The sequence below is a fragment of the Lissotriton vulgaris genome, chromosome 4_1 (assembly GCF_964263255.1).
Source record: "Lissotriton vulgaris chromosome 4_1, aLisVul1.2, whole genome shotgun sequence".
Classification (NCBI taxonomy): domain Eukaryota; kingdom Metazoa; phylum Chordata; class Amphibia; order Caudata; family Salamandridae; genus Lissotriton; species Lissotriton vulgaris.
The window spans coordinates 163,438,962-163,465,592 of NC_141691.1; the positions used below are offsets into that span (position 1 = coordinate 163,438,962).

At 44.6% G+C, this 26,631-nt stretch overlaps 1 protein-coding gene across 1 annotated transcript in view; it reads right to left on the minus strand.

Annotated features, from left to right (window-relative positions):
- TMEM164 (transmembrane protein 164) overlaps positions 1–26,021 on the minus strand; it is a 294,646-nt gene extending 268,625 nt beyond the window's left edge. The window contains exon 1 of the mRNA XM_086918442.1: positions 25,120–26,021. Coding sequence (XP_086774568.1) covers positions 25,120–25,884 — 765 coding nt within the window. The 5' untranslated portion in view covers positions 25,885–26,021. The remainder of the gene's footprint in view (positions 1–25,119) is intronic.
- Positions 26,022–26,631: the final 610 nt, after the last annotated feature.

The following is a 26,631-nucleotide window of genomic DNA, read 5'->3' on the forward strand; positions in this document are numbered from 1 at the left end:
GCTGTTGAATAGCACCTCGAACCCCTCCACCGCTGAGCTAGAGGTAAGAATGACTCAGAATTATAAATAATCAAACGTGAGAAATACCCTATAATAAGCAATTGTGTGCTCTCAGGAGCATTCCGCTACAGAGAACATCATCCAGAACAAGGTGGGTGAGTGAGCCTTTCCTTCCATTGCCAAGGCTCATGTGTGTGTGATGGTTCTAACGCTTCATTGTGTTTAGGCCAGGGGCTTTATACCATGCCGAGATCCATACAGTCACCAGGCCATGGTGGTTTTAAAACAAACAAGAGGACTGAGGAACGTGCGTCGGGACAAGCGGCAGTGAAAGCGATCGCTTTTTCGTTACTATGACAACGAAAGCATTGCAAGATGGTGTCGGGCTGTCCAAAGTCCGACCGGCACGTGCATGCTGCCTGCTATGGACACATGGCGAGAGCAGCCATGTTTGTCCATGCAGATGTGTGCATGCAAACCCTCCGCAGAATTGATTACAAAATGGTACTCGCAATAGCTAGAGCAGCGCATGCGCTGCTTTCGCTAGGCGAGACCTAAAAAGCCCACGGACAAGCTTTGGAGTAATCCTTTAATTGGAGCCCCACAGCACCGTGGTTGCTGTGGGGCTCCAGGTCAAAGGGCAGCGCCATTGTAGTCTGTAGAAAAGAAAACATACTATGGACTGCACACACACAACCTAAAAAAAGACAAACTACACACACAGCTACTAACCATCATACCCTACAAGTGTGGCAATTCAGACTATTCCAGGCCCCCAAAGCTATAATAGTGGCTTGGGCGGCAGGTATAATCCATTTTTTATGTATATTGAATTAATATACAACTGTTTTGCTCATCTCTAAATTAGACAGACAGCGCCACCATGTGGTAGAATGTCATAAGCGCTGGTGTTGACAATTAAGTGCCAGTGCCAAGCACATGAAACCACCTGCTCAAATTAAGCAATTGTTTTCAGGCAGCTGCCTATAATGCCGAGAGCCAACCAGTGGCAGAGAAAGACATTTAGAGTAATACGATCATACCATTTAATTTCTGCCACTCGCCCTTTACAACATTAAAACAAAAACACAGAGAGTGGGTGGCGGGGCAGGGGGGAGTGAATCAATTAACTGCATTTGTATTCTGCTGAATAATTCCTTCCGCTCCTCTGTTGCTTCGAAGTCCTGTGAATAACAGATGTCACTGTTAAGTAATATAAGATGCTTAAATAACCGGCCATGGAACTAGACGGAAGGCTGAGTGTGCTTTGCTGAAATTTTAACTTGTGGTCATCGAATCACTTCAAATCTCAATAATAAGTGATTACCTCACTGAGCCATCCTGCGTATTTTCGAGTCTAGCCACCAGTTGAACATCCTGGGCAAATCACTTAATCTTACTGTGGCTAAAAATAAATGAATGTGTCCTGGTGTAATTTAACTGGTGCTCTTGTAAAATTCTCATCTTCTCGCTATATAAAAAAGCCACACAAAAAATGTAAGCTTCAAGTATGAATAGATTAGTTTACGAGGGTGGTTCGTCATTGGGTGCGTTCTAGTAAATCTCTTATACAATATTTGCTTCCCTTCAGTTGTGGACGCCCTGTTAAAAGTCACAGCAGATTCCTCCAAGATGACAAAATGAACTACCTGGGGACCAATATTCATGAACTATGACGCTATCCTGGCAACGAGGAAAGTGACTTTGCCACAAACATGCCTCAGAAATTACAGGAGCTAGGCAACCATGGTGCCTAAAATATTTTTTGTGGGTGATCAGGAAAAGATAACCTAGTACTTACCCTTTTGTTATTTGCAAACACAACTGCATACGTGATGAGGTGAGCAAACCATTTTTTCTTTGGACAATTCAGCGCAGGAAAAGGTCTTGTCTCTTTATGAGGGGCGCAAGACAGACAATAGGTGCAGCAAAATACAGGGGGTCGTGGCACAGGTGGGAGGGTGTCAGTTTAGAAAGGTGCACAGTGATGGGCATATTAATGCAATTTAGCAGCAATAAGAAATTCATTTTTTCAAGGCATTGTCCATAAACGATACCATATTTATGAACCATATTAAACACGTTGTGTTATAACATTCACAAAATATGCCGAGGAATTAGGATGACGACAATTATATCATCCGAAAAACACAGCAATTCACTTGAATAAGCAGGCCACTGGGCGTACGGGAGGTGGGGCAAATGGAGTGATGTTTGTAAAGCTGACATTTGCCCGGTGGTGTCTTGCACTCTATGTAGGTCTCTTGCTGGGTGTGGCACACGCTGTACCATGATAATGGAGCAAAAAAAAGTATACGTTGCGTGGAGGAATGAGTTTCGCGTCCCTGAGGCTGGCGAGACATTTCTTCGTGTTACTCTGAGGAGGGGCGGCAGCGTCCTTTGTCCTGACGTGGAACACCAGCTCCGAGTGGAGGAACCCACTGCCACGGAATCCTCCATCGCTGCTGCAATCTGACCGCATTAGAACCAGAGAGCGGAGGGGTCCAGACCACAACCCTCCCAGAAATGTGCAGAACACAAACAACAAACGGAGTTTCACATCACTGCAAATGCATGTCCCTTTTTTCAGGGTTGGTGCCAATACGCACCCCTGTCTGACTCCTCTTCTCACCGGAAAAGGTTTAGTTAATTCTCCCTTTGGTCCCCATCTTACCATAGCAAAGTTTCCTGTATGTAGCCTGATTAATTGCCTAAGTAGTTCTGGTGGTACCCCAATTTTCTTCAGTGTGTCCCCTAACTGGGAACGTGGGTGCAGATCGAATTCAGCCCTTAAATCTATAAAAGCAATGTATAGGCCGCCCTTCCTAAAAATAAGAGATTTCCAATAAATACACAGAAACCTAAATACTTGATCAATAGTACTTGTTTTTGGTCTAAACCCTGCTTGATACTTTGATAAAATATCCATCTCATCCATCCATTCTAGTAATCTATTTAAAATATGCCTAGCATAAACTTTTTGCAAAATGTCAATTAAACTGATTGGGCAGTAGTTAGCTGGATCATGGTGATTGCCCTTTTTAAAAATTGTCACAATCTCTGCCCCTTTCCACGTGTCAGGGATTGATGTCCCAGCTGCTATTGAGTTACATAAAAAGTTAACATAGGGGCTCCAAACTTCTGAATCATGTTTTAATAGATCGCCTGGGATCTTATCCGGGCCAGGCGCCTTCCCTGATGTAATGGCCGCTATTGCATTTTTGGTCTCCTCTAAGCTAAAGTGCAAATCAGTATCTACAGTTCCTTCTTCTAATTCATTTATTATGGAACATGCACCCCCACTACTATCATGGTAGAGATTAGCAAAGTGGTCTACCCATGTTTTCTCGTCTAAGAAGAGATCTTTGGTACTTTTCCCAGTCCTATTGCCCTTCGTAATTAGGCTTCAGAAGGCAACCTGGTCTTTAGTTTTTGCAGCAATGATTAAGTCCGACCATGTATCGTTATTCCAGGCTTTTTTTGCGTCTAATAATATCCTTTTATATTTTTGCCTAGTTTCAAATATTAAAAGCCTAAATAATCCAACTAGGATTTACTAGTGCCCAAGTTCCCTTTTTCTATACTGCAACCGCAAATTCGGAGACTCTCCCAACAAAAACCACCACCACAAGATTCAAGAGCACCCTTACAGCTTCCGACAGTAGTTAGTGACATGTGCCATGGAAGAGAATCTAACAAGAGTCCAAATTGGGCACAATCAACTTTCATAAACAGATTCATGACAAATGAAGGAGTGTCTTGGGGTAGAAGAAGATTCACTAGAAATGATAAATTGTGAAAAAAAAAACTAATATTATACCAACCGAAACGAGGGGGCGGGAGGGAGAGTGAGTGTGTACTTGTTCTATCATTCATTTTTATAAGGTGCCTTATAAGGTGCCTTTAAAAGACAAGTTTGTAAAGATGATCAAATATTGAGGTCAGTAAAACTGTCCGTTTTCCTACATGTCACAAAGAGATGCTGATATAGAGACAACCAAGCGTGTTATTAACATTCATGATGAACACAGCACTGGCAGCAAGCGGTGTGGTAACGGGAAACCTACATCTCATCTACATGCACGACCACACTTGAGGAAAACATTCTTTTTAGAGTAAGTCACAACACTACAAATTTGCAAAGCAAGAGCGCTAAAGTCTTCTTGGGTGAGGCCTATGAAGCAATTTGCTTGAGAACTGTGGGGGGAAGTTTTTGCCTCGCCTTTTCCGAAGAGGGAGGAGGTATTCATTCGTCAAGTAATAAGTCACATGATAATCTATAATGTTGGGTATTGCTTCACTAATTACCCATACTGAAGGCATTTTAGATTTAAATCAACAGAACTTAATGTTGTTGTACGCATATTACCATTACAATTTGGGCTCCCGGTTTTATGGTATTTTTTTTGACATTTCCGTTTGTATTTATCCATACTTATGATGGGTTTTGTGAAAAAAATAAAGCTGAAACTGGCATACTTCCACATTTATTTAACCAATAAATACGCAGTCATGTTTAAATGCCTGCCAGGTTTCAGTGATACGAACACCCACATAAGATAAATCAATACACTTATAAAAAAAATATGAGCATTTCAGTATCAGCTTTGTGCATATCTACTGCTGTTTCAGCCTCTTTACTAAAATTCCTTTCTTTTTTAACCCCCTTACCTATCAATCCACAGTTATGGGCCTGGCAGTCATGGCAAAGCGTATTTAGAATCAATTAAAAAAAAGCACCTAATTTCCGTTTTTATCCACATTTAAAAATAAATACAGACAAGAAAATAAATGGTTTTCTGTAAAAATCAGTAAAAACGGAAAACAGGGAGCCTTAATTACAATACAGTGGGACTACTCAACTGCTTGGTCAATTTGCATATAACCATAACGATAAGTATCGTAATCGAGCAGTTCACTAATATTTTTTTTGATGATATTCTGGGCAACCTCGATAGTAAGAGTTTGTTGTCATCTATGCATAACGAGACCTTTGGATTTTGAAGAATGGTAATAATTGAGCAGTGAGTCTCTAGGAAGACCGCTAAATTCAGGGCAGGTATCTCTGCTTGACTGATAAGCAAACAGGTCAATGACACAATCTTTTTTTTTTCTAAAGGCGTTTTATATAGCGCAAACTCGACCCGAAGGTATATAGGTGCTTTACATGAGCACCAGTTGCGTTACAGACAGACAGATTAATTTTATTAGACACGGGGAGATTAAATGATTTACCCAGAATCACAGGATGGTCAGCGTCCCTGCCGAGACTCGAACTCTGTTCCCCAGCTTAGAGGTCGACTGCTTTAGCCGTTAGGCCACATTCTCCCCCCATCTTAAACTTCCCATAATACAATATTTATATTAACAGAAGTCTTCTTTCAACGCATGTGGCTCGTTGAAGAAGAGCATTTTTTAAATGCAATTAGACCATAAAAGTGTTTAAAAACAACATACAAAAAAATTAAATCATCGCCAATGTGTCTGACTTTGAAAGTTTACAATACCCTACTCAACAATTTTCAGAGGGAAAAAAGATGGTGCTTTTAATGCAGGCATCTCGGGCTGCCGTGTAGGCGCGCTTAGATATTGGCATGGGAACATGGTCTGCCGAGACATTATACACGACTGCCCATGTTTATTTCGTGTCCCTAAAGAAATTCACACAAACACAGGCATCTACCAGAGTCCTAATTAGATGGCAGGTGCAAATGTCCCTCGTCTCATTATCTCCTACTCGCTTAGGGTTTTCCTAGAGAGAAATTGTCTTGCCTGTGATCACCGCCTGAGAAGGGAAACAGCCTGAGGGTACAGTACAAAGCAGAATACAAAATAACAAGTACCAGCAAAACCAATGGGTTTGGTGTTGGCCTTCAGCTTTTTGGATTTGTCAATGCTTGTTTCGCCAAAAGTTAATGTTGGGGTAACTGTTAGGCACTCAATCCAAAAAATAATTGGCCATGAGCAAACATACCTTTTGGTTTCAAAAAGCACACAATGCCACAGTAGTCTCTGGCACGGACTGTAACTGCTCTTTGAAAGTGGGCATAATGAAAGGGCATAATGTTGCCACTCGCAGTGAACCCGGCCAATGACTAAAGTGGGCTGACCCATTGTACAGATGAACGAGAAGAAATATGATGAAGAGGGGCGGCAGAAAGCCCCTATAAGTAAGTATATTCCACCTAAAATTGTATTAAAATAAAAAGGTATTGGCCAATACCAAACCTAAAATCCAAAGGAAAAGAAGGACGGAAGCAAACACAGGCAAAAGTGTCAAAAAGAGGGTACAGTTGTGAAGAGCAAGGCGATCAAGGAGCAGTATCATCTGGTTACTATACTTTATGTATAGAAGCTTTGGGGTGTGTTTAGTCCACTCCGGTATCTGTAGTGGCTCTGTTACTTCTTGTTTTAATCCACTCTGGAATCTGTAGTGGCTCTGTTATGTCACATCTTTAGATAGAGTCTGTGCATGCTGGTGCATAAGCGCATAAGTCTGAGTGACAGAAAAACAAAAGTATATACTAGATCTACTTTATCATGGAACCAAGTGGAGATCCCATGTAGTTAGAGGTATACTATTATTTCGGTGTTCCGATGAATAAGGAATAATAGTGCTGGGTCAAAAGTGACTACATTTTTTTCAGCAATGGAGGTACCAAAAGACCAAGGCTATTTTACCTGCAGCTGCGGTGATCTTGCCAAAAAGTAACATTTCTGTCTTCATATCATTAGTGCACAGCATACTTTATTTGCTCTTGTATGTGGACAAGGCAAGTTATGAGGTCCAGTGGGCTGCCTCATTTCCCTGCATTCTGTCCATCAATTGTTCTTATTGCATTTGTCACCCGAGTGGGACGGATATGCCCAGACGTGCGTCCCATGCTCTCCATGCCACTGGAATCAAGCTCGCCTGAATGAGGAGGGGCGATACCCCGAAACCCGTCCTAGAATGCTTGTTTCCGGTTCAGGCCTGGCAATTCGGGCTGGACTGTTCCCATGGGGAGCAGGGTCAAGACTAATTTGCATATGGCTGGGTTTAAAATGGAATGGCATGGGGAGCAAAGTAAACGATGGATTCAGGACCAGATCTCTGTACTGGGGTGAACGTTTGACATTGTTCATCATTCCGTCCATCAATTTTTCTTTCTGCATTTATCATTTCCCTAGGCAGAGCAAAATCCTTGGGTCGTTTGTTCACATATAAAAAGCCATCAAGAACCATCGGTAACTGGCAGCTCTTAGGGCCTTCCTGTCTGCCAAAAAATGCTCCCTCTACGCTGTGGTTCCGTAATTCCTGCACTGCCCTGTTACTTCAACACTACCCTCAATTTACTGTTTTAGAGGTGCCCATACATGCAACTGGCACGACAGAGTAGCATATTCCCTCAACACTTGGCTCAGACCACACAGCTTACCCGCGCTCTTCCTCATCCGGTGGTGGTTCGTATATGGCTCCTGCAAAAACAACAGTTGATGGACAGAATGCAGAACAATGTCATACATTCCTCCCAGTACAGAGATCTAGGCCTAAATCCATAGTTTCTTTGCACTCCACACCACCCCAGTTCAGACATGGCCATATGCAAATCAGCCTTGACCCTGTGCCTCATGGGAACTGCCAAGCCATGTCTTTCCTGGACCGGAATCAAGCATCCTAGGACCACTTTCTGGCTATCAGCCATCTTCAGCCAGGATAGCTTGACTCCAGTGATGTGGAGAGCATGGGACTGACGTCTGAGCATACCCATCCCACTCGGGGTGACAAATGCAAAACAACAGTTGATGGACAGAATGCAGAACAATGTGATACATTCACCCCAGTACAGAGATCTGGGCCTAAATCCATCGTATATGGCTCCGCCCCTACTTCGCTTCTGCTCAGAGCGCCACAGTGGACTAACACCCGGCGTGCCAATAAAGCAACAAAGGTAGTGGTGGTTTAGACTGTCGCACTTTCCAATCCTGTACTTAGATTTGTTGTTAGAAATAAAGCGATCAGTAAACCTTGTTTCATTTATAAGAGATGGTGCCCCTCAAGGTAACATTTGACATCCCACTGCCACAGATGTCGGCTTCCACTTAGATCCCAACGGGGTCAATTGTAGGAGACTATTAAACAAAGTTTGTCGTGCCTCGGCACTCTAAAAATGTAATATCATAGAAGCCAATGCTTCTAAAGGAGTTTATTCCCCGTCTTGGCCTGTTTAGAGTCAAGACCGCCTATGGCTCATATGCACTGCACCAATATTTATTCATAGAGAGAACATCCGAAAAATGCAATGACTTTGAATTTTTAACAGATTATTTAAGAAATATATCTGTACAGTCTTTTGCAGTAGTAACACACAAAATATTGTAGTCAAAAGGTCCTTCTGTACTGTAATCCCTGAAGAAAGGACGAAACGAACAGCCGACACGTGTTTCGTTACTGAAAAGTAACTTCCTCAAGGCTTCTAAGATCTGTAGCTGGAAAGTATCGAGGCCAATCCGGAATTTTTCATTAATAAGTGGGTTGCTATACCTTAAATTTGGTGAATGGGTTGTTTACCCGTCCTATAGGTACGTTTACTGTGCTCCCAAACGTCAAAAAATGTAACTCTTTTGCGGAGTTTTTCACTAGTGTGTTATTGGTTCACTCATGTCCAATACATATCATGTCAAACGATCATTAACCCTGAAAGGGCGGTGACATAAGCAAACTAATATTTCTAACTAGATTAATTCAATCGATCCTATTAGCGAGTGCAGCGGTGAAGTACTTCTTTGGCTTTCAAGTCTGTGATTAAAGTTGCAGCAATGGGAGCTATAATAGGCCCTTTGAACCCCGTCTCGCGGCACGGTGATCTGGCGTCTTCCAGAAGTATAATTAGGACCCGGCGTGCCAAGTTGCTGTTGCTGTATGATAATCCCGATGAGCATGTTATGTTGTCAATATCCTGTCATATTTTGTACTGGTAAAATTCCTCACTAAAAAGAATTTGCACAGAAAATAAAACTAAATTTGGTAGGCTTACACAGCTCAGTGGGAGCACATTAAATTGCACTCCATTGCTCACTTGGTTACAATTTGCCTTTAACACTGAATGAAAACTGCCCCCACTTGCGGTCCTCAGTTTTGCAGTTAAGGAAGGGGGCAGATTGTGCTAGACTGCACAATCCCATGCATAAACAGCAGACAAAGAGATCGCACTCCTGTTCTCTTAGTCACCTTGGATTTCCCATCCCATGATTCACCCATGACCTGATCTTCTTGAACGTGCTTTACCCTTACTCGACTCTTTGCTCTCGACATGTCGCTATTTTCCGTCCAACCATCGGAGTTGTGTGCCAGTCTTAACTTACATGATCACTTTCTTAAAATTATCTTTTAATAATGAAAGTTTCATTACTCCCTCCATATGTAGATGGTCATCTCTTACCTGCAGTAAATGAGCAATCCTGTGCTGCGAGGCCAGAGAAGGGAATGGCTAAACTTTGGAAAAACTAATAGTTTGGCTTCCTTTCAGGCGCTTTGTGGCCAATCGTGGGAAGTTTACTCAAGTAATAAGGAGTTAACTAGGTAGAAGAGCGATTATTTCCACATATATAGTTACCTGCTAGCATCTGTTTTTCATTGTGGCAAGTTCTTCTCTTCCTTATCCAGCGGTTGAGTCTATGGTCCCATCTTGGTGGCCAATTCTGTCTTCTTGTCCTAACAGGGCAGTCTGCGCCTTTTTCCAGTGGACAGGTCATGTCCCAGAGTCCCAGTGTTCTCAGCTGTGAGTTTTTTTCTGTGAGTTTGGTACTAGGGTCTGTGTTCAAGGCCGGATTGGCCACTTATTCCATCTCCCCAGTGGGTTGCAGCATGGGCGGCTCTATGCTCATGGCGGCCCTGGGCAGGAAGCGTAGGTAGGGGGCCCCAGAAGAGCGGGTCCGGGCGGGGCAGAGAGCGGAGGCCAGTGAAGAGGGGGTGGGGGGTCAGAGTGTTTGGAAGTGGAACAGAGCCGGAGGATGAGTGGGGGGCAGGGTGTTTGGAAGTGGAACAGAGCTGGAGGCCGCCAAATCCCTGCCAGGGGCCAACACGCAAATATGTATCCATCCTCAGAGGATTATTATATTATGGATATATATTGGTGTGGTGGCCCCTGGGGTTTGGTGGCCCTGGGCAGGTGCACAGCTTGCACATGCCTAAGGCCGCCCCTGGTTGCAGTCATTGGAGGCCGGGTTCAAAAGTCCCACAGCCTCCTCTGGTGCCTTGGACACTTACTGCTGCAACCACAGAAGGGGGCATCGGCAAAGATAGACAGAGAGAGGAGGGAATAGAGATAGAGGTGAATGAATGAGTGGAAGGAAATCAATAGATATCCGAGGGATAAAGGAGAAAAGAGAAGACAAAAAATGGATAGATGGGCGAGAGAGAGGACGGAAAGTGATAAAGGTGAAGGAAAGGGAGAGACAGAAAATGGATGGATGATGGGAGCAAGAGAAGGAGGGGAGGGAAATAGAAATGGAAGTTAATAAAAGAAGGAAAGGAAATTGAGAGAAATCAAAGTGAGAGAGAGGAAAGGGGAGACAGAAAATGGATGGAAGAGAGAAAGGGAGCGCACGAAGGGAGTCTTTTTTTGGCCATTTGAGCAAGTTCTGCTTCTGGTGCCCATTGTGGCCCTCTTTGTAGAGGTGTATGCGCTTCTCCTGGTGGATTGATCTCCCCGTCCTATTCATTTAGTTTCTCCTGTCCCATTCGCTACATAAGTGCATGGCGGTGTAGGCGCCAGCATCTCATCAGCTACAGGTCATAGTCTCCCCAACCCAGTGCCTGGGCCTCTTAAAGAACAGTAATTCGTAATATTCACAAACCAGACAACTTGTTCGTGTTGGACTGACTGGTTTTTAGAGTTTCACACTGTCCACCAGAAGTGAAAATGGCAACTGGAAATGCTTACTTTAACCACAAAAGAGCAAAATCTTGCCAGTTCAGACTCCTACTCCAAACCCAACCCCTAACTAGACACCTTCACGTACCAAAGGGAAAGGGTGTCATGAACTGCAACTCCACCTTTTTTATGTTCACACAGTGCTTAATTTGAGACAGGGGGGGGGGGGGGGAGGAGTTCCAGTGCTCTGCACCGGCACTTAATTGTCAACGCCGGTGCTTGTGAAAGTCTGCCACAATGTGCCGCTGCCTGGCTAATTTAGAGATGACCACAACAACAGGTAATTGTTAATTCAATATTACATTACAAAATGACTAATACCTGCCACTAATGCCATTCTTATAGCTTTGGAGGCCTGAAATAGTCTGATTTGTCACACTTTGTAGCAGTGCGATGGTTAGTAGTTGTATTAGTGCTGTTACTGGCACCTCGGGCATTGGGCCATGTGTGGTGCAGGCTGCTGTGCCCTCCTGATCAGAGCTCTGGCACTTATTTTATTTTCTACAAATTAAGCACTGTATTCACGTAGATAAATCCTCTCCCGCTTCTAGGGCTCAGACAGTCTGGGCCATTATCATTTATTTATAGTAAATACCTCTTAAAGGGAACTGTGCCACACTGTGTATTAATTATTAATTCTATTCAATTTTATGTTGCTTCCACTCCACTTAATCAAATATGAAGCCAACAAACATGGCTTTTAAAACCTTGAATGCAAGTTAAATACAGTAACTGCATTACTTTTACAATATGGATCAAGTTTCAGTTCCAAGTAAGCTTAGGGGAGTTTTTTCTTCATATAAATACAATGCTATGATGTCACTTGCTCATTCATGGCAGACACCAACTTTCACACCTCAACGTTATCCGGTTTTATTAATTATCACCATCAAATGCAAGTTTACATCAAAGAAACAGTGTATGGACATAATCCTACTCACTAGCAGTTCATTAGCAAACGTGTAAATGATATAAAGCGCTAGACGCAAACCCTGCAAGTTATCCATGGCGCTATACGCAACCTGTAGGAACAATGAAATATGCAAATTTGTCCTCAAGTAAATAAACGCTGTTTCCCGTTTGAGTATTATTTTGAAATGTCAAAATGAAACCTTTTGCAAACCTCCCCTGCTTTGAAATCTCAGAATATCCACACACAAAACCCTCGAATATTTAGTTTAAAAAAAGCATCTTGCAATGTTTTCAGATTTGCTAGCTTTCATGCGCCATTAAACCAGCAGGATCGCTCCCACTTGGAACCTTGCAGAAATCAAAGGACACCGCCTCTGTTTATTAAACAGCTTTCTGGCAGATTTCAGAGTACCAGGGCTTTTACGTTCTCATTGTGTTTTTTCTCCAACTCATTTCATTTGCTTTTTAAGTATTTTTACAAAAAAAAGGTGAATTCAGCTTAAATGCGCAGTTTGCAGAGACCCAAAGGCACGTTTCGATTTTACTTCTTTACTGTTCGACATCTTGGCGCTATACTGCGGGGGATAACAAAGAGAAAATGTGGCAGAGGGGCTGACAATAAGTTACATTGACAGTGACACGCTTTATCAGGACCTTGGACAGAACGTCTGCAAGGCTCGTTCAAAACTTCTGAGTGAGAACCGAGGCATTTGCGGGGGCAGATAGCGGGGGTAGATAGGAGCGTGTCCGGTCTATCCTGTCTGATGAGAAGCGACGGCCGTGTGTGCTAAAGAAGTCTGCCCCGCGGTGCAACAGCCTCACTGTCCTTCCTACAGAGCGATACCACAACACATAAGAACCTGGCTTTTATACAGCGCCTCATACTGCAGATCTCATGTTTTCTAAGCACTATAAATAACAGGTTGCATTTCCAATTGTTGTAACTGGGTTACCTGGGTAGGTAAGTAGGCGACCACGGGTTCTGGAATGAAGTGGAAGTCATGGCTTTAAGTGGGCCGGGTCCTGCCGGTTCTCAGCACTGGCAGTTGTAAAAAGCAGGTGCTGGGACGGGGTCCTATCGGGCTCTCTATTTTCGCCCTCACCCTCAGGGTGAAAAGAAAAACCTTAATTCGGCAGCAGTACCACACTTCATTGCCTTTGATGCAACTTCAGACACACGTTAAATTTCCTTCCTTTCAGAACTGACACACTTTCAATAGGTTATACAATGAAGCCATAGTTGTTGCTTGTTTATATTATGCAACCTACAACCATTGCCAAAGCCAATAGTCCTGGCTTGTTGTAGGTGTAATGTTACTTGTTGTATTAAATATATGGATGCAATGACAGAAGCAGAAAAATATCAGTCGGGCGGTACACTATGCTAATTACAGATTTTTATTTTAAGTGAATGAAATGGTTCGACTAAAGCCTTAACGACTAAACAGCCAAGTCTTCAGCGCCTTCCTGAAAGCTAACAGATTATTCTCATGTTTCAGATTTGTTGGGATAGAGTTCCACAGCCTACTAGCACCAAACAAAAAACTTTTCCCTCCCCAGGAGCATTTTTTCACCCTGGGAACAACAAGGTTGTTGGAAGACTATGAACGAAGGTTACGTGCTGGAATGTAAAATAGCAGATTCCGTTTTAAAAAACCTGGTCCTATGTCCTGAGTGGTCTTGAATACAATACATAGAGCCTTGAACTCTATATGTTTTTTTATTGGCAGCCAATGTAGATCCTTCAGTGCCGAAGAAACGGATTTATATCTTGGGATATTCAGCAGGAGCCTGGCTGCAGCATTCTGAACGACCTGCAGTTTGGCTAAGCATTTTTTGCGGAGTAAAAAGCCCATTGCAGTAATCGGCTCTTGAGAGAACAAGTGCTGAGACCACAAGCTTACGAAGCTCAGTTGGGACGAATGGAAGGATTTTTTGAAGGATTTTTAATGTATAAAAAGAGAGGGAGGTAACCTGATTGACGTGGTATTCAAATGAAAGTTTAGAGTCAAAAGTGACTCCCAGATTCTTAACCTTGGTTACTGGTGTAGGTAGTGGTCCCAATTCCAGGGGCCAGAGATCTGGTGACCAAAAGTTGGTGTGAGTCCCAAAAAGTAAAACCTCCGTCTTACTGGAGTTCAGTTTTAAGCAATTGGTAGCCATCCATTCCCCCACCTGACGGAGGCAGGAGTGGAACCGCTTCAGAGTGTCAGTAGGGGATCCGGACACAGACGATAATCTGCGTATCGTCCGCATAGGAGATAGCAGAGAACCCCAGGGGTCTAATCAGTTTCGCCAATGGTGCAACATAAACATTAAAGTGGGGCTCAGGGACGATCCCTGCGGCACCCTACAGGGTAGTGTGAATTTGGTGCCCTTAAGTGATCTAAAGACAATACAAGGTTGCTGCATCCCGTTCGTGCACCTTGGACGCCTGCATATGCCGAAATTGTGTATCAGTTGTTCCAAATTGGATGCCCTTGAGCACCTGGGACCGGAGTATTCTGTATGAGCCTCCGGCCCCCGCTTCAAACAAGTTTCTTTTTGGGCCCGTCTTCATCGCTGCTTTCACCCATCGTTCAAACTTTATCTGACCTCCATCCGTCCCATGTGGCCAGCCGCATTACGTAACTCCACCTTAGAGGCAACAGCGTTCTATCTTCCTCTGGGACTCCCTCTGCTGCCTTGCCTCCCTTGAAACCTATATATCTTTTTGCCTGACTGCCTTGGACACTATTGTTATCTTGTATCCCCCCATCGCAGCTTTTTGATTGTCTCCTAGCGAATTATTGTGCTGCAAAAAGTTTTTCGCATCTTCACATTTTATGTGACCTGTATTTACCCTAAAGATAACCCCACATTTGTCTCCTTGGAGACACGTGCCCTGAGGAAGGCGAGACCTGTAATAGGTCAACACCGAAACGTACGTTGGCACCACTACAAAAAGAAACCTGCGGATTAACCACATATTGTTATATTTTATACCAATTGCCTTTGTCTGTTCATTATCCTAAGTCTTGGTTAGACATTTGGCCTGTATAAATTCTATTGTATAAACTCGTTATATTTTTGACAATTGATTTTTTTTTGTAAATTGTCAGTTAAAATGATATCTATGTAGGAATGCTATTGGTCTCTTAGGCCTATCATTTAGTACTGTGGTTTCTCCGCCTGTCTTAGAATAGTTTTAACTTTAGCTTGAATGATTGGATCCTTTAGGATCAGGACGAATGAGATTGAGTGGATGACGAATATGTGTTGAGTTGAATGCTTGAATGATTGTGTTGTGGGGATGTGTATCTTTTCTTTAACTTTTTCTTTTGTGATATTACATCAATGAATATTAATCGATTGTATATACAAATAAATGCTGATCAAAGTTAATCTATGAATATGTAATGACATTGTTTATTGGTCGTTTCTTGCTGGGAGGGAGATCCAATTCATGGCGACTTTATTAGCATCCTTTTGATATATCCCCGTGGAGACTTTTGTTGTATTGTATTGTCCTTATTCCCCCACGTCTCCGCCCTTGTTTAATTTCAGGGGCCCCCTTGTTCTAGAGGAACTTCAGTTATCTAAAGCCACAAACTGTTCTCTACCAGACAGGAAAGATTCAAATAGGGTAAGAGCCTTCCCTTTGACACCGATCCCCCTCATAACTTCCAAAGGTTTCTGATGGTTCACGGTGTCAAATACCGCCGAGAGGTCAAGCAGCACAAGTGCTGCACGGCCCCCGGGTCGACAGTTTGCCTAATCATTTCAGAGCCTATGATTAGTGCCAATTGGGTACTGTGATTTTACGAAACCCGAATTGAGTGTCACCAAAGAAATCGTTCTTTTCAATGTATTCTGATAGAATATTGTTCATGGGTTTCTCTGCCATCTTAGCAGGTAGTGGTAGTCTAGAAATCGGATGATAGTTCTTGGGTTCAGTATCATCCAGGTTTCGTTTTTTGTAATAGGGGAGCACGGAAGCCAGCTTCGAACTGGTAGGGAAAATACCAGACAAGAACATTTTTATTAAAAATGGGCATCAAGTGAGATGCAAATATCTCAGGTAAGAGATGAAAGATTTTTGGAGGGCAAAGGTCCAGTGGAGAACCCGATTTAATTGATTTTAGCAGGTTTATTGTTGCTTCCATTGTCAGCGGCAAGAAGGTAGATAATTCAGGAGTATTGCTACTGTTACTACACTCAGCACAGATGCCTGGTGCAATGCAGGCAATCTCAGGTTTTGCTGAGTCCACTGATAAGGCAGTTATTCCATGAACCGTAGGCTAAGCGAAACGGTCGTAGACCTCTAACTTGTTTTTAAGCCACACCCTTAATTGCAACGGCCACGCCCCTTTGAGAGACCCCCCCCCAGGTTTTTACTCCCACTTAAAGCCCTTGTGGGAGTGACATTTGGAGGAGATACTGGTGACGTTAGGTGCTGCACGACTGCTCTCAAATAAACCTACTACTTACTCATCACCTGTACGCATCTTCCTTACATAAATCAATTTAATTGTACTTGCACATTATGCCAGTCCATGCGACCAAACCCCTGTGCGCATGGCATGCACAGTGGGGGCTGGCCACCTGCGGCGGGGTGGGTAGCCAGGCGCTGCGCCTTACCTCTACTGTGCTTAGCTGAAGGCGAAGCAGGGGTAGGTCGCAGGACCTGGTTAGAAGCTGGGCGCAGCGGATAACCACCGCTACACACAGGCAAAAGGTGTGAACTGCGGGTTTGAGAGGACTGAACAGGGGTTGAACATAAATATGAGGGTAGGCACTAGGAAAAATTGGATGTGGTATAGGGTCAGCAAACAAAATTAAAAAAAATAAAAAATAAAAAAAATCGCTGAAAAAAAAACCACAAAGGTTTAAGTGAAGTTATGGTTAGCTTGGTTTATGAGAACATAACAGACATGTTTTTTTAAAAAACCTCAGAATTTCACTGGAAATAGAAAAGAAAAACAGTGAAAATGCAAGTAGGGTTACAAAACGAAACCTAAACATCACTGAAAATCGTGCGTTATAGTAAACTACCAATAACTCATGCTGCCATCATGCATGGCTTATGAACTCACATATGACATCACTCTTGACAAGATATTTGACATCATTTTTGGCATGAAGATGACAACATCTATGGCAGAGCTGATAACACTGGACTATGTACCATTAAAAAAAAAATTGTGAAAAAGGGCCCTACAGCCACGTCCTGTGGTCAACCCCTAGTGCACATGCCCAAAGGCCAAGCAAGCGCAGTAGGGGTTGAGTTGACTGTAGAGCATGGCCAAAGGCTAATCCCAGCTGAATACCATTTGTAGCAGGGAAAGGCAGCAAGGCTCTAGAGAATGCTGGGAGCTGCAGTCTCAGCCTACCATTCGCCACGAGTCCTGGCAGCAGTGAATAAAAGAGCATGTTTTGCAGCCGTGCTCAGGTGTAGTTGTAGCAGGGAGCGGTGTGAGACCCAGAGGAGTGTTTATGTACTTCGGTGTCTGCAAAGCAGCAATTAACCACGGACTCTGAATCGCTGGGTACTACAAGAACAATGTTGCTTGATTTATATTGTAACTCATTTACCCATGGTACTATAGTGGAAGACATGATGAACTACAGAAATTCCATGAGTGACCAAGGAACGGTCTATTTGCAGGACACTGCTGGCATTTCCCACCTGGATTTTGGGATTTTGCTTACTCAGTACTTTGCCCTGAAGAAGCCCTTTCCAGGGCGAAACGCGTGGGCTGTGCCTATTTGTCAAAGAGGTTTAATAATCAAGAATCTTTCTGCGAACACAAGAACACAGTGAAAGGACTATTATTGAACATTGAAACATCTTGTACAAATTGTATTGCCTCTCATCTTTCTGTTTACCATGTGTAGCAGGGTTGGTCGCTGAAAAACATTTTGATGCAGGTCCAGGCCCTACAGCCCACCACTGCTGCACGTAGACGAAGAATGTGCGCAGTGGGGATTGGTTACCTTTGGATAATTGGGTGAATAGCCTGGCCATAGGTGCAGCCAAACTTTGCTGCACTCAGCTGAAAGATGTGGGTAAGGAAGGTTTTTGCCCACAGAGGGTTGGGAATAGTGTTTATCTGAAGGCCAAACCTTACAGCCAACCCTTGCTACACCTGCTAAACAACTATGTGCATCAGGGTTTGGCCACCTGTGGAGGGATGCGTTAATGGCCTGGCTGTAGTTCAAGCCCCGCACCCAACCTCTGTTGCACACAGCTAAAGGCCACGCACAGCAGGAGCTGGCTGGCGGCTGAAGATTGGCCAAAGCCCAGGCCCTCTACACAACCACCGCTGCTGCTCACAGACCAAAGCCATAGGCAGTGTTTGCTGGATGCTCACAGAGCATTGGGAAGAGGGCCTGGTCAGGTGGCTACCCCCCACTGCACACAGCCAAAGATTGGTACAAACTGATGCGGTCAGCAGTGATGACTTGGGAGTTGACATAAGTGATGTCAGATGTAAGGTCAAAAGCAGTGAATGACAGGCATGCGTTATGGCTGGTTTACTAAATCGTAACTGCAGAATTTCAGTAGTTTTTAGGTTTTGTAACAATTACCCCACTTTAACTGAGGTTTTTCAGTGAATTCCTGAGGGTTTTTTTTAAACATACTTGAAGGCCATGTAACCAAAGCCAACTATAACTTCACTTCAAAGACAGACAGACAGACAGACAGACAGACAGACAGAACGAACTCTGCGGCGAGGCAGTGTACAGGCAGAGGCCAGAACTGACTGAATGAGAGGTAGAGATGAGGAGGAAAATAATACACCCCCCCGGAGTGCTGAAACCGGATTAAAAGTAGTCCGGTCATGGCAGTAGTAGATGTAAAAAAGACTTCCAATCAGAAGCGATGTGAAGAAAGTATGCTCCAGGGGCTGTGAAACACATAAGAATGTGAAGGAAAGCCACTGAATAAGGAGCAAAGTATTGGTACAGACAAGAAATCCACCCAATCAAGAGCAAACAAGTGACTCGAAGTCTGCTATGTATATTGTACAGTATGCAAAAGGTCTTCGACCAAAAAAGCAACACCGAAAAAGAAGGTTTTCCAACCCTTAATCATCGGGGGGAGGGGTGTGATAGTAGCAATGCCACAAATATTACAGGTATTTGAAACGTGGTTATGTCCAGCTGGCAGTAGGTCATCTTTTTTCATGCACCAGCCCACAGGAACAGTTTGAGAAATGTGATGCTGCTTTTTAAAAGTGGCTATTTGCATCCATCTATATGGGCCTCAAATTCCTGTTTTTAATGCAGCTCAAAGTAGTAACGGAGTGGCCGAGGCAGGTACATCCTGCCATGGTGTAGCCGCACAGCTGGTGAGCAGACCACACTTGTCCCACTTTTTGCCCTCCACTGTCAGCAAATACATTTATTGAGTGACAGAGTGTGCCAAAAAACATACCAGAATTGAAGATCTTTTCTCACATGTTCGAACAATTCAACATTTAAGGAGTTGGCTGTTACTGTTAGGGTGCTCAGACCCTTCTGAAACAAGGTCCTTGTCTTAGCTGTCTGTGGGGGCAATTTACTGGTCCCCAAAACCAGCACTGGGTTAAGAAATTAGAGACCTCATCCTTGCTAGACAACCATGTGTAGCATCTGAATCATCACGACTACAACTGAACACAACTAGCTTGTGATTCTTTCCTAGGATATCCTAAGGAAGCCGTATACTCTGAAGGCTTTCGGGTCAGCCACGTCCTCAACACCTATCGAAGCAGAGATGCTTTCGTTCACAGCTCACCTGCCGTAAAAGCAACCAACAAGAAGCTGGTCTGCAGGCTTTGTGTGTCACAGCACTCAATGTCAAGGACATTCTTTAGCTTTGAAAAGCAGATGTATAAGTGGCCCAAATATATCTCTCCGTGTACCTGCATTTTTCTGTTCTATGAGATTCGATTTTCATTGGTTTTAGGCTTGTTGAAGAACTTTCTTTAACCGGCTTCTACGGGTTTCATCAGGATAAAGGGCTGGATGACACCATGTCTTGTCATTTAATTGGGCTCAAAGGTCTCATTATGTCATTTCCTCTGATGCCATGGATATCAAAGAGCATGAGAAGATTACTGCAGTCTACTTAATGAAGTTAACCTCCCCCGATGACACTGATTTTGCTCTTCTTCAATGATGTGAACATTTCAGGCTAAACAGTTAAAACACAGCATGCTTTATACAATACTGTGGATAAATTTACACGTTACAGAGTAAGGAAAATAGCGTAGCTATCTTCCTACGCAAGTGTGAGAATGGCTAACTTGGGGATAATTGTGAAGGCATTGTTAGGCAATATTGTAATTTTTATGGGACATTATATATTTAAAGGAAGACAGTTTCACGAATCTGCTTGGAAGGAACTTACCTCCCTGCCTTGCTCACGGTGTGGCTGGTGGACTCAATGATGAGATTACTTTGAAAGAGATAAGTAAGGCAGTTAAGAACATGCTTTATGACAAATCACCAGGTGGTGATGGACTCCAAGTGGGGAGCTATAAAAGGTAACTGGCAGGCTATTCTTGCTTTAACACCTTGGCTGCTATGGAGATTATCCTGATGTGCTGGGCCCCTATGTTAATGGGTGTGGCCGTGACGGAACCATTCCGTCATCAGCACAGCCCAACCGTGACTGATGACGGAATGGTTCCGTCACAAGCATCGAAGGGGTTAATAGAACAGGTTTGCAATTAAAAAATTCAGAAGAAGTTTTTCAACAATCAGAGCAAAGCAGCTGCTGTGCTCTTCATCCTGGAGAACGCGATTTTCTCAAAGGTGCAAAAGGGATCATCCAATAACACTATATAAAATTTACATCAGGATCCGATCTACAGTATATATCTGGAGAATGGGAGAATTTGTGAATGCTATGGTTATTACGCGACAAGCAACGTTTGCTTCGATGGTTGGGCATTGGCCAGCCCAAGAGTGTTACAAGATTAGACACAAGTTGCCAACACCAATATACAACCTGGTGCAATATTAAGACAAAATGCAAATAAAGTGATCGATAATATGATGTGGAAAATTATGGTGAATGCAGGTTTGGATATTATTTTGCTTTTAGGATTATGGCAGGTTATGAAGCTCTTATTGAAGTGTCTTAACTAACTGGGATCTATCACAAAACCTTTCACTCCAATAGTTTTCAATATAGATATTGGACGCCGACCCAAAATGCTGGTGAGTTACCTCGATTCCGGGCTGAAAACTGTTACTAATTGCAAATGTAAAGGAATAGATTACCTTTTGCTGAAAACATGTTTCAAATGCAGGCTATAGGGGGCCAGTAGGAGTTACGGGAAGTTGGTTTTGGTAGCCAAAGACCTTCAACGTTAAGATATCAAGAATATTTCCTTTCAAGCATTTCATCAAGATCTGGACTGGTTGCATTTCAGGTTCATTATATCAGTAGCATAAAGTAAAACACAAAATTGCTAACTATATGGAATCTAATTGGTCACATATCGACATAAATGTGACCCAACGCAGATTCTCAGGATTCACACTACTTTTTAAATAGCAAAGATCAAAAAAATACCATATCCCAATCATAGCCTACAAACCAAGCACCAAAGAAAAGAACACACTAAAGTTGAGCAACTGGAGGCTCGCTGAATCCGATAGGATGAGCCCCCTGTGATTATTTTGGGTACTTTGGGCGTCAAGAGCAGATATCCATAGGGCCGCGAACAAAACAATTGAAACAGTACAGGAGACAATCATCATAAACAGGAGGTTTACCCTACCTTTGTGATGAATAACAACATGGATAAAAAAAACCTGTGTGCATCTTTTTCAAGTGACACTAGAACATACCCAGAATCTCAAAAGGAAGCCCCTACAGAACCACCTAAAACAAATACAACCCCAAGCACTAACAGACCCGTCCAGCTGCACATTGCTTCACATAAGCTTGCAGACCAGGCGACATCTTAATTTCAAAACAATTTACAATCATTCTTATACTAGCAACTTTTTCTCAACATGCAGTTTTCTTTTTTAAAGTGCTTTTACTTATGTTTAGCCAACAGAATAAAACAATCTCATCCCCCATACAAACGAAAAAATCTGGAAGATTCTTTGGCTAGACTGCACATACAGCAAGACATCTCACAATTATCTTCCAAGTATCTGTTCAAACATCTCATTTAGTTACTGCAAATCAGTGTGTGCCCGAAAGGAAACCTTGCATTAGTTATCAGAGGAAAAGCTACTGATGGCTAATTCAGGGTCATCTCGGGTGCAACAAAATTTGACAACATTTGGCGTCAGTCAAGTAGATGTTGCTGGGATATTTCATCCATACAAACAACTAACATCCCCTTTTCTTCAGCCAGTCTCCACCTTGTGACCGTTTTCCCCTAATTTTGGATCAGTGAGACAATCCGCTGCAAACAAAGTATCAAAAAACAATTCCACCAGTATCAAAAAATACCTCTACCGATCTGTGACCCAGTTTTCTCTTTTAAGTGGTGGGTTGCAGCCCCAGGATACAATGTTCACTTGTACATCCAACCAGACTACCTACCACTGACTTCAGTCTGGAAACCGCTACATTTTACAAGCTAGCACCAGCCACACAGCTCCAAACCATATGAATTAAGTTTGAGTTTTCAGAGGTGCTTCTGAGAAGAGACTCTTGGCAGGACGGATAGATGTTCTGTATCCTAGTTAGGGTAATGTATGTTCTGTGTAAATACTTCCATTGAACAAGCTTGACATGAGCATAACTTGAGGTTTCAATGATACACCCAATATCTTGGGAGTCAGACAAATGTCTTGGCAGGTCCCCTATTTATCTGTTCCAAAATCATCATGGTTTCTGCTTTTTTACCCGCTTTATTTGCTTTGTACAGGGTTGAGATCCTCCAACCTCCCTTTCCGTAGATTCAGAAGTAATGCCAGCAGCGTGGATTCCTGGGTCTGCCCAAAAAGCAGGCCACAATATTTTAATTGTCCCAGACTCTTCAGGCTGTCTGAGCAGGAATTGGCCTGCTGGTACGTCATACGATTCCTTTGCCTCCTCAAACATAACCAACCTTTTGTCTTAGTACAAATCACTCTTTACTAGGCACATGCTTCTGATCCACTCCACTGCAGATTTATATCTCCAACTTATTTCAAGGCCATCTATGCCCTTTCTTCTCACAGACCCACACATGACAGCATAGCTTGAAAGAGATCTGGCTAAATACCAGTTCAGGAACCACCAACATTTGTATGATTCGCTGGGAGATGCTGAACAAGCGTACGATAGCAAGTGAAAGACCCACCAATGAGCACTCCAGGTGGCATGCAAGGATGAAGGTGCATGTTTATCCCAATGGAAGGTAACCTTGAGCCAGGTGTCTATGGGCAGGCACCATAGAGGTTACACCAGCCCCACTTCTCTCCCTGGTACTTCAGCACACATCACACATGTGCTCACGCTCAGTGCATCAAGAAAATACTTATTGTTAAAGTGTGCAAAAATTACAATGCAGAGTTTAAAATTACTATGTAGGCTATTTAAATCCACAACTTGAGGCCACTAACCCCCACGCTTAACAGGGAGGCGACATACAGAACACATTCCACCCCATCTCTGATCAATGTTTTTTCTGGAGTGATGCACGCTCAGAGCATAGCAGGGAGATGCACAATTCGGTTTATGTACATTCCTGACGACATTTCCGTTTTTTCCACGTCGTAAGGTCACCCATTCCTAAAAAGAAAGTACCTCATTCACCAAGAATTTGCAAACAGAAATAATTCTGCAACTGTGGGGCAATCACAGAAATATATCAGTCTACACTCCTTCTACTGATGGCACAGAGCGGGAGGGACTCCACCAACAGCTCTTCTCTTGAAGGTACAAGGGACCATGGTTATTAAGACGTGTCCACCCAAGCATAGCATCTCTTATAAGTGCCTTTTGAATGCACCATTGTAAATGCAAACTCCACAGACGCCAAAATTTAATCGACCAACCTCGCAAAATCAGTTCCAAAATTGAGTTTGGATCCCCTCCATTTTAAACAGTTGTGGGTACGGTAAAGCAGTCAATGTGCTTGTTGGATAATCACTGCACGCATGATATGCTTCACACCGTGTGATACCGCCTCCTCCTCTCGGTGTGTCCCAACACAGTACAAGTTGCCCGGCCCCTGACACAGCACTGCCTCCAACCTTTAGTGTGTCCAAACACAGTATATTCCTCCCCCGTCAGCCCCTGCCACAGCACAGCGGTTCAGAACATCTGCAGGCATGAACAAATACCTGCATAATGAAGCGTTGCTAGTTTAGGCATGTCCTCAACATTCTCACTCAATCAGAAGCTTAAACAGATGAGAATCTGGCCTAAATTTCAAAGGTGTCATCACACAGTGGATTGATTTGAGTGATGTTGGTATTTTAATATTGAAGTATACCTGATGATAGCTCTTTTTATGATGAGTTTTATGAAAATGTCCTTTTTTTTTAATTGCCCATGACTTTTTATTCTTTGTATCTTGTAATAGGGGAGTATAGAATTCTGTCATTGGTGTGTTATAGTTTTTATTGCAATAAGATGCCTTTTGACCCTGTGTTATTGTGATTTTTTTGTGCTTTTATGGTGGATGGACCGAATAAAGTTGTTTGCTTTCTGAATTCTCAAGTGGGTCAGTCAAACAGCTGATATATTCAAAAAGCTTAACGGCGCACGAGCTTTAATTGAGTAACAGTGCATATACCAGTGATGGAAGGATGCAATGTGGCTTTATCGTTTCACTTAAACACCAACAAAACAAGCAAAACCTTGCAACACAAGAGCCATTTCAAAACTCTCAGGCGTGGAATAATGATGCATTGTAGCACAGCAACTGCAATGTGTCTTCCCAAAAGCAACCATGATATGCGCAAAAACAATCCATTTCAATGTAGGGGGGGGGGGGGGTCATCATTTCATCTGTGTTTTACTTTTTCGGATTGAAAAATGCCATCTTCAGTCATTCTATGGTGAAAGGTGGGTGGGAAGCTTATCTCAACACAAAGGCCTACATTTGACTGGCAAATGGTTTATAAGGTCTTGTACTGTGCATTATACATCGATTGTCAATTTCTTAAAGGGGCTTGCAGTGCATGTACTGTAATCCCTTAGATGAAAATATGGTTTAAAACCGACCACGTTGGTTACTTATAAAACACACACATCTCATGCGCACCGCGTCATGGCTGCTTTGCGCCACATCGTTTCCCCTCGAGCGGTATGCCCAAACAGCTCCTACGCGCTCAACTGCGACGGGTGAATGTCACTTACCTGCATCATGGTGACCACGTGGCAAGGGTTCAACAGGTAGATGACGGTCTTGGTTGCAAACTTGAAGCCCACCTCGACCCCAAACGTGAGGCACAGGGCAACCAGCAGCAAGTTCTTGCCCAGGCTCTCCTGCCTGGCGGGTGCACCTCGGGGCCAAGGGGCCACCGGGGCAGTCTGGTCTCTAGTCTTAAAGCCCTGATGGTGATTGGACGTCGCGCCCTCACACCGCCCGGAGACATCATCCTGTGTGATCGTGGCCACCCCATCCCATTGATCCTTCGTCAGCACGCACTGGTGGCCCCCTATCTGCGCACACTGTTTCGTCGTGGGCTTGTTATTTTGCTCAAAGGGTCCCATGGAGTTCTGATCCCTGGTCCCCTTGGATTCATGCTCGGAGGTCGCGGCAGCATCCTTGCAGCATCCCACCGGGCGCTGCTGGGCATCTGAGGCCACTGCCCGCTCCCGGCCTGTGCAGCCCCCGTGGCACAGCCTGGCCTCCTGTGCCACCGCGGTCCCTTGGCACGGACATGCTTCCCCGGGCAGCGCGCGCTCCCTGCAGCCCCCTCGCTGCTCCGGGGGCTGGGTGATCCTCCGGAGGGCCAGGCCCACCTCCAGCAGGGAGAGGCAGAGCAGCACCAGGCTCTCGAGCAGCCTCTGGCCCGGGGGTAGGAAGGCTGCGCACTCGGGGCCCCCGTTGCCCTCGAAGCTGGGGTCCACGCCGCCGTAGAGCCAGTCCAGCATGGCGGGGAGCGTGTAGCGGGCCATGGCTGCGGCCGCCCCGCCGCGGCTCAGCTCATGGAGCGGGGGCTCGGCTGGGCAGCGCTGGAGCGAGGCAGGAGGTGCGCGGGGAAGAGAGGCGCCTCTAGGCGGAAGCGTCAGCGCATGAAGGGCGGCCGGAGGGAGGCGGGGCCGCTTGGAAGGCGGCGTGGAGCGGCGGCGGTGCCCAGCCAGCGGCGGCGGCTCTCCGGGGATAGATCTCAGGCCCAGCCTCTCTCGGCTTCGGGGAGGAGGGGCTCCCTGGGTCTGCGCTGCGCCGAGCGCGGCACCCTCCCGCCCACCAGCAGCTCGGTGCGCACTGTACTCCCACCGACCGCCCCCAGCGCGCACTGCACGACAGCCCCTCGGTACGCACTGCACACCCCCCAGCACGCCCCAGACCCTCGGTGCGCACTGCACGACAGCCCCTCGGTAAGCGCTGCACCTCCTCCAGCACCTCAGTGCGCACTGCAGGACAGCCCCTCAGTGGTGCGCACTGCACACCCCCCAGCACGCCCCAGACCCTCGGTGCGCACTGCACGACAGCCCCTCGGTAAGCGCTGCACCTCCTCCAGCACCTCAGTGCGCACTGCAGGACAGCCCCTCAGTGGTGCGCACTGCACACCCTCCCGCTCTCCCCCAGCCCCTCGGTGCGCACTGCACTCCCTCCCCTGATCCCACACTGCGGGCCTCCGCAGTGCACAATGCGCCCTTCACTGGCAGCGTGCCAGGCCCTGCGCTGCATGCTTCTTGGTG